This window comes from Tursiops truncatus, chromosome 2, assembly GCF_011762595.2.
Source record: "Tursiops truncatus isolate mTurTru1 chromosome 2, mTurTru1.mat.Y, whole genome shotgun sequence".
NCBI classification, from domain to species: Eukaryota; Metazoa; Chordata; class Mammalia; order Artiodactyla; family Delphinidae; genus Tursiops; species Tursiops truncatus.
In genome coordinates, this window is record NC_047035.1 from 175,813,296 (window position 1) to 175,825,632 (window position 12,337).

Genomic DNA, 12,337 nt, shown 5'->3' on the forward strand with positions numbered 1-12,337 from the left:
TGCTGAGCAGACGGTGCTGCTCGGAGGCTGACTCAGGAGAGGGGCACAGATGAGGTGTCCGGGCTCGGGTGCCAGCGGTGGCGCGTCGCAACTCTGAGGATCTTCAGGAGGGAAGATCGACAGCCTTTGACAATTGTTAGATTAGAGGGGAGGTTCTAGGTGTGAGGAGAGAGGAGGTTCTAGGTGTGAGGAGAGAGGAGATTAGAGGGTTGGGATGGGACCACATGGTGACCCGGGAAATCCAATCAGGAAAACTGGGTAACTGCTGGAGAGCCCAGAGGTCTGAGCTCTGTGGGGAGCACAGTGTGTGCATCCCTGCTCCCGTTGTACGGGCTTTCTCAGTCCAGGCGCAGACGTGTAGAGCAGCCATGAGATTGACCTTGGACTGGAAGTTTCCGTGACAAGTGTGATAAAGGCCAGCGTGTAAGAGCTTTGAGGGTATTAGCAAGATAGTGGGAGATACCACAGCCCAAAGAAGTGAAGACCCGAAGGGCTGTTAGACAAAAAGAAAGAAAACACTGGCGATCCTTTTGATAAGAGGAGGAATAACTGAGTGGGAGGGCTAATGATCAGGGATCGGGGTCTCACACGGGGAAGCCTGAATCTAATATTGTAGTGATGAAATAGCTCCTAGTGAGGCAGAGTCAGGGTTTGCGTAGTTTGTGGTTGAAGTGAAGTAGAGAGGAAGTAGGCTCTCTGCAGGGGTGTTGAAGTCGCCCCCGATGACGGCAGGATTGGGGTGCAGAGGTGACGAGAGCAGTGGTCCCAGACGGGGCAGGACCACCTGCCGCGGAGAACCGTGGACTTTTGTGAGCGCACCTTTTCTTTATGCAAATGGCTGAGGACGCCGGGGATGTACACCTGACATTTCTATGGAACAGAAACCTGTCCTGCATCCCACACGACTTCCCAGTGTCATGCCAGACGCTGAGGGACTCATAGATGACTCACCTGTCCCATCTCAGGGGAATTATTTTTACGCTGCACTTGCGCATACACTGCACGTTCTTTGTAAAAGTTTTATTTTCTTCTCTTTGATAGCCTTGATGTGTTGTATCCCTGTTTCCTTATTAAGGCTGCTTTTTCCTCTCTTTCCTTATCATATTCCAGTAAGACCCATCTGTGTTTCCATCGAGTTGCTAGACTTTATTCTGATGTTCACCTGTATCCTTGGGCTTTCATCTCCTGTTCTTTCTGGTACAGGATGGCTGCTAGTCTTTTTATTACGCTGAAGTCCAGACTTATTTAGAATAAGTAGGTGCAGACATCTGACTTCATTTTCTCCAGTCATGCCCGAGCATTTACATATCGAAATACACATTGTTTTATTGTAAATTACTTTTTGATCCTTCATATATTACAGCTAGGGCGTTATATTAATTTGGAGGGAGAAAGTATATGCACTAGCAAGTTATATCAGCTGTGAATGCCATTTCAGGATAAAACTGGGATATTACAGAGTATTCTTTTTTTTTTTTTCTTTTTTTTGGCGAGGGGGTACACGGGCCTCTCACTGCTGTGGCCTCTCCCGTTGTGGAGCACAGGCTCCGGACGCGCAGGCTCAGCGGCCATGGCTCACGAGCCCAGCCGCTCCGCGGCATGTGGGGTCTTCCCGGACCGGGGCACGAAGCCGTGTCCCCTGCATCAGCAGGCGGACTCTCAACCACTGCGCCAGCAGGGAAGCCCCAGAGTATTCATTTTAGAGAGAGACTTGAGAACCACTGTCCTGGGGCAGAGAGCTGGCCCCCCGCAGCCGCGTGTGGGAAGGTGGACGGCGCTGGCGAGTGGCCAGCTGGGGGCAGGTCAGTTTGTGCAGGCGGAGGCCCCTTCGTCTTGCTCCCAGCTCGCCCCCACCCAGACCCCCAGCCGCTCTGCTCTGTCCTCCTGGGTGTTCTCCATTGTCCAGCATAAAACCCCATGCTTTTCAAAGCCTGGAAGAGTAAGTAGGCAAGGGAATGAACCCTTGAATACCTGGGTGCGGTGCTAGTTACTAGACGTGGGTTTTCATTATTCCGCCCAAGAAAGGGAGCATGGTTCCTTTTAGGATTAGAATGAAGTCCAGCCAGGGCTCAAGGACGAGAACGTGTCCAGTGTCTTAGTCCTTTCAGGCCAACCCAGCAAAATATCACAGCCCAGGTGGCTTATAGACGACAGACATTGATTTCTCACGGTTCCGGAGGCTGGAAGTCGGAGCTCAGGATGCCAGCAGTGGGGGCGAGGGCTCCCTTCTCTCCTTGTGTCCTCACATGGCCAGGCGCTAGGGGGCTCTGTGACATCTCCTATAAGAGCACTAAGCCCGTTTATGGGGGCTCCACCCTCGTGACCTCAGAACCCCCCAGAGACCTTTGCTTCCAACAGCATCACGTTGCGTTAGGGTTCCAACATGTGAATCTGGGGGGGACACAGACATTCAGACCACAGCACGGGTGTCGCCAGGTGAGGGAGTGTTGAGGATGGGCATGTAACGGAGGGCAGTCTGGCCCTGCGGCTTGCGTTCTGCTCAAGGCGTAACACCGTCACCAGATAGACCTCGATGGCAGGGCTGTGAGAAGCTAGGCGTCTGGGGCTTGTGCCCTTCTAACTCTTGATTTCAGACTCATATTTGAAACCACTCTTCGTTTTCTGGCCCCAGTCTGTTCATTCTGTGTGACTCTCCCAACCCAGTTACTTTCTCCGAAGGCGGACTTCACTTATCTTTTAATCTTCCCAGCGTTTACTGTGTGCCTTGTTCACGACAGGTGTTAGTATGTGCACACCGATTGAAGTACATCAGGTCTGTGTAAGTTTTCAAAGGCTCAAGGACCAACTGAGAATAAACAGTGCTGCAGAGGAGCTTGGCGTTGCACTGATGGTTTTGCAAGTTTAAAATGCGCGGTTAGGTGTTTGCACCTAAAATAAAATCAAGGTTCAAAGATTTTCTTTTATTAGGATCCAAAAACGTTTAAAATTGTGTAATTCCTTTTTTTTAGGTGCACTTATTTTTTAAGCTCTTCGGGATACCATTACCTGTTAATGTACTCAGATACTCTTGAATGTTTCATTTAAAACAAAGATTTCTAATCTTTTTAATGGAAAGATGGGGATTTAAATTTAAAAAGTAGAAAAGCGAAATACAAAAAAACCAGGAAAAATAAAGAAACACAAAGAAAATCAAGCAAATAACTCCTAGTTTTTTCTTACGTACAACTTAACTAGAGATAATCTGTTGACTTGGGATGCATGTGAAGTTGGATACACGTTTTCAGTCTGTCTTAACGGATCATGTCAATCATAGCAATGTTTATATGGTGTTCTGTTCAGGAGTGAATTTCTGTTTTCCTGTTTTTCAGGTCCTGTAGGGGTAGGTTTGAATGAACTGAAACGAAAGCTGCTGATCAGTGACACACAGCACTACGGCGTGACGGTGCCCCGTAAGTTCTGTGCCGTTTGCTGCTACTACTGCTGGCCCAGCACATACCCAGCATGTGTGCTGCAGAGCCCTGCTGTCAGCACTCACATGTAGACCTCACCACAGCCCTGGGGCGTAGGGAGTGACAGTGTCCACATTTTACAGAGGAGGAAACTGAGGCACAAGAGTTAAGGGGTTTGCCCCAGATGACACAGATCACTGGCAAGGTGTTTGTTGCTTTCAGCTTCCCTACTCGCATTTTTTATGGTGGATTTTAATACAGGTATGACGTCAAATTATTACTTACAAGTTTTCTGCTCAGTAGAAGTTTATTCTGCTTCTTCAATTTCCAGAGTTTTCAATGAGCTTTAAGATTAGAAGGGCCAAACTGCAGAGAGTGAAGGAGGCTTCTTATAAACGTTTCTTAATTACTTTTCATATTGTAGTAATTGGCAATAGTAATTTTTCATGGCCATATATCCAAATGTGGTAGGCTTCTTTTCAGTATACAGAATTAGGTCTATTTTTATAAAAGTGGTTTTCACAGGCATTCTTACAAGTGAAATGTGATCCTGGAAGCATTTTGACACCCAGAATAAATGCCATTTGACTACTTAATAGGTTGATGTTAGGGAACCATCTAAAAGACTAGATTAAATGTTGGCTTTTTAAGTGGTTTTAGTAATGTTTAAAAAAAAGTCGATTGTATAATGCCCTTAGCAATGTTCTCTAGTTTTGGACTAGTTGAACTTTATTTTAAAATTATAGTTTTCTGTTACCTTGTTACGCCTTGTTACTGCATTTTTCCAAGTTATTGTTTGTAATCATTTTCAGCCGTAAGGTATAGGGCTGCTGGTTTCTACCAACAGAGATGAAAGTAAAGGACACTGGAAATATGGAATTAAACAGTTTCTTTTTATTTCTACTTTAATTATGTACTTCTCTCACAAAAGCTGAATTGCAATATACAAGTCATTAGAACATTTTACAAAACAACTGTTAAGCTTACAGGTGAGCAATTACAGAAGAAACCTAGAAGATGGAAAACAGATTAGAAAGGAAAAAAACCAATTAATTTCCTACTGTGTCTTCATTGCCCTTATTTGTCTTATTTTGCCCTCCCAACAACGGTGTAAGATGGGCAATATCTCCATGTCACAGAGGAGGAAACAGGTGAAACGATACTTTGATTGACTCAGAGGTCCCATAGGCAATAGCTGCACTTGGATTTGAAGCCAGGTCTCACGTTCTCCCTACCATTTAATGCTGCGCAGCCCTTTGCAACTCCAGATTCTCTTTACTGTAGCCCAATTAGTAGTAAAAACTAATTTCTTTTGAAGAGGATAAAGGTTAATAAGGCTGCCTATCAAATGTAACCCTCCATGATAATTTTGGTATTACTCAGGGCACTTTGGACTCAGTTAATCCAACTATTAAAATACTGTTTGCATCTGAAGTTGTTATAGAAGTTAACAACATCCAGAAATGTTCTGGGGCTGAGACTCTCCAAAGAAATCCCTAAAGGAGTAATTTTCCTTTTTAAACAGGTGTTAATGTCAAGAGATCCCCAGAACGCAGTGTTTTCCATACTTGCCTGATAATAAGAGTCTCCTGAGGTTCTTATGAAAAGATTACAAGGCCTTTCCAAAGAGATTCTCCTTCTGGAGACCTGACAGAATTCCTGCAAATCTGTATTTATAGCTCGTATCCCAGGTGATTCACTGTGTCAGTCATGTGTGAGAAATACAGCCACAGCATCAAATGAGGATGATTTAATTAATTAAGAAGATACTTTAAGAGCAGTTTTGGAATTTTAGATTGCTTTGTTTTGTAAAAGACTTTTAGGTAGAGTCGTGATCATCTGGAGAAAAATTATTGCCTTGATTATACCACCGGTGTTCTGTTTGATGTTTAAATTCTCTGTTCCAAAAAATGTACCAGATATCCACCAGAAGGGGTAAATGGAAAAGATTGGGAGCAGTGGAACTCTCGCACATTGCTGGGGTGGGGAAGCAGAGTAATTCAGCCACTTTGGAAAACTACGGATCTGTTGAGGCTGAGCAAATGCAAAACCCTGTGACCCAGCCGCTCCGCTCCTAGGACACTCCTCCCAGAAACGCATACAATATGTACTCAGACATGCATAGAAACGGTACTCAGAAGAGCTCAAAACTGGAAGCTACCCCAGTGCCCATCAGTAGTAGACTGGATAAGCAAATGGTGGTATATTCACACAGAGGGATGTTGTAATGCAGTGATAATCTGCTACCGCATGCAGAAGTACACATGACTCCCACAAACATTACGCTGAGCGAAAAGAGGTCGACAGACGCAAAAGAGAATGCGCTTATGACGCCCTTTTTATAAATGCAGGAAAGGCAGTGCTAATACGTGCTGTTAGAAATCTTGAGGAGGTGGGTTGGAGGGGGTTCTGCGTCCTGGCAATTTTCTTCTTCAGAGTACTGGTTACACAGGTGTATTTGATATGTGAAGATTCATCGGGCTCCCATGGGAACTTCTCTGTATATTATAGTTCAGGTTTTTAAACATAAAAAAGAAACACTTGGTAGTTAATTGTTGATTTAGTTAATGTCCTGGTTTTGATATGTACTATAGTTATGGAAGGTGTTACCCTTGGAAGAAGCTGAGTGATGGTTACATGAGGCCTCTATGTGCTATTTTTGCAACTTATTGTGAATCTATGATTATTTCAATTTAAAAAAAAAACTTTTTGAAGGGATGCTAAATTAGGTAAATGCTATTTCTTTCGTGCTAAAATGGACGAACAACCTATATGAACTTTTTAAATGATCCACATAGCCATATTAAACATGCCAGGTTGCTTTTAAAGAAAGTGGTCAGAGCCCCTGATTTCTGCCTAAAGATGCTTCTGTGTGGGAAATTTCATCCTTGATAAGCAGCATCAACATCGTTTTAAGGCCCCAGTTTATCATAACAAGTCTATATGGCTATTAACATAGTCCTTCAAAAGGCTTTTTCAGTAAATTAAAAGTTAACAAAGCGTTGTTAGAGTGGATATCAAATACTTGATGGATTCCAGAGTGTGTATAGTCTGGAGTGCGGGTGCTCTCGCAGCCAGCCACACCTGTTAAGCACTCTCTGTGGTTTCCCATGAAGGTATATGTTACGGTTACGTGTTGTCAGAGGCTTCAAAGGCCTCTTGCTCTAGAACACTTCTTTGTAGATAGGACACCTCTGTTGAGATTTCTAAAAATATGTATGTATATTGCAAGTTAGGGGACCAGTTAAAACTTTTTTTTTTCTTCTCCTCTCACCATGGTGGTTATTCCGGGGTTTTGTTGGGAGCACAGGAAGACAGTGGAGTTCATTTCATGTTTGTTTGATGTTTCTTTTAACCGATAAACATGGCACTTAAACAGTGAGTCATGGCGAGGTAGTGGCCTGTGTTGTGGTTTGATGCCCATCTTTGCCTTCTAATTCCTTCTCGTAAGCGTTTTCTGACCTCTGATTCAGGATTGCTCACGTTAACGAGCGTATGAGATTCCTACGGTGCCTCGTTACAGTTAGGCAGTAAATTCCTCACCGGTAAAACCACATCAGACCTGGATAGTTCAGGTTGATCATGATACGCAATTTGGTTGTAGATGTGTTACCTTGTAACTGTGTTTAGCAGTGTCATAAATGTCTTATTCACTTGATCTGGGTCTAATAATATTTTTAACCCTCCCAAGGGGTTGCATGTGTCCGTGCAGTAACCCTTAAACTGTGTGTTCCAGACTTTCAGTGTTCTGCCATTAAAATTGAATAGTTTGTGGGGTTTTTTGTTTTTGTTTTTTTGTTTTTTTGTTTTTTTGCGGTACGCGGGCCTCTCACTGTTGTGGCCTCTCCCGTTGCGGAGCACAGGCTCCGGACGCGCAGGCTCAGCGGCCATGGCTCACGGGCCCAGCCGCTCCGCGGCATGTGGGATCCTCCCGGACCGGGGCACGAACCCGCCTCCCCTGCATCGGCAGGCGGACTCCCAACCACTGTGCCACCAGGGAAGCCCTAAAATTGAATAGTTTTATTCAATCTTTTCTCAGTTCATGAGAGACAGATTACTGCACACGAAATCCTCGGTTTTGATTGTCAGCAGGACATTTTTCTTAAGCCTGCTATTTGCTAAAGGAATAGCAGCAACGGCAATAACAATGAAGTAATAAATGAATATCAGCCCTAAGCTCCGAAGGAGGGTCTTGCACTAACTTTAGTATCATGTATATTCTTGGGTGCGTATTATGTTATGTACACTTTAATAGAGTCTGTTTTTCCGCTGTGAAATTCATTCTCAGCTTTTTTTTTTTTTTTCTTTTCTTTTTTTTTTTTTTTTTTGCGGTACGCGGGCCTCTCACTGTTGTGGCCTCTCCCGTTGCAGAGCACAGGCTCCGGACGCACAGGCTCAGCGGCCATGGCTCACGGGCCCAGCTGCTCCGCGGCATGTGGGATCTTCCCAGACCGGGGCACGAACCCGTGTCCCCTGCATCGGCAGGCGGACTCTCAACCACTGCGCCACCAGGGAAGCCCCATTCTCAGCTTTTATGGTAGAATTAAATTTATCAGTATTCCATGCTGTTCAGCAAAGCAAGTGACCTTCTGTAAAGGACAGCACCACCTCTTGATGCCCCTCCAGCAGCTCTGAGCGTTGTGTTAAAATACGCTTGCTAACTAAATAGCAGGGAATTTAAATTTTGAATGTAATTTAAACTCATTTGGTTTTATAAATCTATTCCTTTTTGTGTTCGGTTACTTTTTTCCCCACTTCCCTTATTTTTCCTTTTATAGCATTATTGAGATATAATTAAAATAAATAAACTGCACATATTTAAAATGTACAATTAGATCACCTATATACACACACGCAAAATCATCACCACAGTCAACATAATGAAATTTCCATCTCAGAAAACGTCCCTGGGCCCTTTGTAATCCATCCTTCCACCCCTGTCCCCAGGCAACCACTGATCTGCATTCTGTCACTGTAAGATTAGTTTGAATATCTAGCACTTCTTATGAATAGAATTATACAGTACGTTCCTCCATTCTTTTCTTTTTCACCTGGCTTATTTCACTCACCTTGATGAGTTTGAGATTCACCCGTGTTGTTTCATAGATCAGTAATTCATCCCTTTGAATTGCCGAGTAGTCTGCTGCGTGGAGATACCACAGTTTGTCTATCCATCCAGTCACCTGTTGATGGATACTTGGGGGTTTCCCCACATTTTTGACTATTACAAGTAAACCTACTATGGGCATTGTATTCAAGTCTTTTGATGGACGTATTGATTTGTTTCTCCTGAGTAAATAAGTAGAAGTAGAATGGCTGAGTCATATGGTAACTGTAGGTTCAATTTTTTAAGAAACTGTTTTCCAGAGTGGTTATGCCCTTTTACAACCGACTAGCAGTGTATATAAGACCCAGTTGCTCCATGTCCTTGTCGACTCTTGGTATAGTCGGTCTTAAATTTTTGTCAGTGCAATGTGTGTAGTGATGTCGCATTGTACTTCAATTTGCATTTAACTCGTGACTGTGATGTTATCATTTGGGCTGTTACTGACTTTTGAGAGGTCTTTGTATATTCTGAAAGTGTTCTTTATCTGATAAATGGGTTACAGATGTTTTCTTCCAGTCTGTGTGGCTTGCCTTGTTAGTTCTTCATGGTGTTGTTCAAAAAGCAAAATTTTTAATTTTGAAAAAGTCTAAATTATCACATATATTTTCTTTTATGTTCTATCTAAAAATTCTTTACTATCTCAAGTTCACAAAGACATCCTCCTGTTTCTCCTACAAGTTTTATAGTTCTAGGTTTTACATTTGGGTCTTGATCCATTTCAAGTTATCTTGTTGTGTTATTGTTTAGCAGACTTGCCGTGTTCCTGACCTCAGGAGAAATTCAGTCTATTACCATTAAGTGTGATGTTGACTCATTGATGACCTTTGTTTGCCAAGACCTTTTATCACAGATGGGTGTTGAATTTTTTTCTAATTCTTTTCCTGCATATATTGAAATGATTGTGTCTTATCTTTCATTCTGTTAATAGGGTGAATTCCATTGACTTTCAGGTGTTAAGACAACCTTTCTTATAATCCGGAATCTTTCTATATATATACACAAATAGAATTTGACTTGCTAAAATTGTTAAGGAGTCTTGTGCCTAAATATGATGCATATTTGTCTATAATCTTATTTTCTAATGTGTTAGATTTTGCTATTATGATTGTACTAATATCATAAAATGAATTTAAGCAATGATTCCTCCTCCTACCTGCAAAAAATGTTCATGTAAGATTAGTGTTATTTCATCCTTGACTGATTGATAGGCATCATCTGTCATCTAGGCCTGAAGCTTTCTTTTGGGGAAGGTTTTTAAAAGTAAATTTGATTTATGTAATAGATGCAGGGATGTTTAGATTTTTTGTCTCCTCTTATTTCAATTTTGATTCATTGTATTTTTCAGGAAATTTGTCCATTTCATCTAAACTATCGAATATGTTGGCATTAAATAGAACATAATATTCTCTTATCCTTTTTAATATCCAGAGGCTCTGTGGTAATAACCCCTTTTTCATTCTTTATATAGGTGATTTTCTCTTTTTTTCTTGATCAGTGTAATTAGATTTTAAAATTTTGTTCGTTTTTCTTTATTGTCTTTTTTTCTATTTTGTTAATTCTTTTTCTGTTAAAATTATATTTTTTGTTTTTCAGTTTTATTGAGATATAACTGATATATAACACTGTAAGTTTAAGGTGTACAGCATAAGGTGTTCACTTACATATATTGCACAGTGATCACCAACATAAGTTGAGTTATAGAATCATCTCATATAGATACCAAAAACAAAAGACAGAGAAAGAAAAGTTTTTTTCCTTGTGATGAGAAATTTTAGGATCCATTCTGTTAGCAACTTTCATATATACAGTGCATCAGTGTTACGTATAATCATCATGGTGTACATTACATGCCCAATACTTACTTATTTTATAACTGGAAGTTAGTCCCTTTTGACCACCTTCATCCTGCCCCCCTACCTACCTCCAAACCCTCCCACCACTTCTGATAATCACAAGTCTGATCTCTTTTTCTTTTTTTTTTAACATCTTTATTGGAATATAATTGCTCTACACTGGTGTGTTAGTTTCTGCTGTATAACAAAGTGAATCAGCTATACGTATACGTATATCCCCATATCCCCTCCCTCTTGAGCCTCCCTCCCACCCTGCCTATCCCACCCCTCTAGGTGGTCACAAAGCACCGAGCTGATCTCCCTGTGCTATGCGGCTGCTTCTCACCAGCTACCTGTTTTACATTTGGTAGTGTATATATGTCCATGCCACTCTATCACTTCACCCCAGCTTACCCTTCCCCCGCCCATGTCCTCAAGTCCATTCTCTATGGCTACTTCTTTATTCCTGTCCTGCCCCTAGGTTCTTCAGAACCTTTTTTTTTTTTTTAGATTCCATATATGTGTTAGGATACGATATTTGTTTTTCTCTTTCTGACTTACTTCACTCTGTATGACAGACTCTAGGTCCATCCACCTCACTACAAATAACTCAATTTCGTATCTTTTTATGGCTGAGTAATATTCCATTCTATATCTGTGCCACATCTTCTTTATCCATTTATCTGTCGGTGGACACTTAGGTTGCTTCCTAATGTCCTGGCTATTGTAAATAGAGCTGCAGTGAACATTGTGGTACATGTCTCTTTTTGAATTATGGTTTTCTCAGGGTATATACCCACTAGTGGGATTGCTGGGTCATACGGTAATTCTATTTTCAGTTTTTTAAGGAACCTCCATACTGTTCTCCGTAGCGGCTCTATCAAGTAACATTCCCACCAACAGTGCAAGAGGCTTCCCTTTTCTTCACACCCTCTCCAGCATTTATTGTTTGTAGATTTTTTGATGATGGCCATTCTGACTGGTATGAGGTGATACCTCATTGCAGTTTTGATTTGCATTTCTCTAATGATTAGTTATGTTGAGCATCCTTTCATGTGTTTGTTGGCAATCTGTGTATCTTCTTTGGAGAAATATCTGTTTAGGTCTTCTGCCCATTTTTGGATTGGGCTGTTTGTTTGATATTGAGCTGCATGAGCTGCTTGTATATTTTGGAGATTAATCCTTTGTCAGTTGCTTCATTTGCAAATATTTGCTCCCATTCTGAGGGTTGTCTTTTGGTCTTGTTTATGGTTTCCTTTGCTGTGCAAAAGCTTTGCAGTTTCATGAGGTCCCATTTGTTTATTTTTGTTTTTATTTCCATTTCTCTAGGAGGTGGGTCAAACAGGATCTTGCTGTCATTTATGTCATAGAGTGTTCTGGCTATGTTTTCCTCTAAGAGTTTGATAGTTTCTGGCCTTACATTTAGGTCTTTAGTCCATTTTGAGTTTATTTTTGTCTATGGTGTTAGGGATGGTTCTAATCTCATACTTTTACATGTACCTCTCCAGTTTTCCCAGGACCACTTATTGAACAGGCTGTCCTTTCTCCACTGTACATTCCTGCCTCCTTTATCAAAGATAAGGTGACCATATGTGCATGGGTTTATCTCTGGGCTTTCTATCCCGTTCCATTGATCTATCTTTCTCTTTTTGTGCCAGTACCATACTGTCTTGATTACTGTAGCTTTGTAGTATAGCTTGAAGTCAGGGAGCCTGATTCCTCCAGCTCCGTTTTTCGTTCTGAAGATTGATTGAGCTATTCGGGGTCTTTTATGTTTCCATACAAATTATGAAATTTTTTGTTCTAGTTCTGTGAAAAATGCCAGTGGTAGTTTGATAGGGATTGCATTGAATCTGTAGATTGCTTTGGGTAGTAGAGTCATTTTCACAATGTTGATTCTTTCAGTGCAAGAACATGGTATATCTCTCCATCTATTTGTATCATCTTTCATTTCTTTCATCAGTGTCTTATAATTTTCTGTATACAGG

The 12,337-nt window shown here is 41.6% G+C and overlaps 1 protein-coding gene across 9 annotated transcripts in view; it reads left to right on the forward strand.

The window, feature by feature from the left end:
- The window catches only part of MPP7 (MAGUK p55 scaffold protein 7), a 263,462-nt gene that overhangs the window by 237,897 nt on the left and 13,228 nt on the right, over positions 1-12,337 (forward strand). For 8 of the 9 annotated variants that reach the window (XM_019933608.3, XM_019933607.3, XM_019933604.3 and 5 more), the window contains one exon: positions 3,330-3,410. The exons of the other annotated variant lie outside the window; for it this stretch is intronic. In XM_019933608.3, the coding sequence (XP_019789167.1) occupies positions 3,330-3,410 (81 nt within the window). The remainder of the gene's footprint in view (positions 1-3,329; positions 3,411-12,337) is intronic. 9 annotated transcript variants of the gene reach the window in all.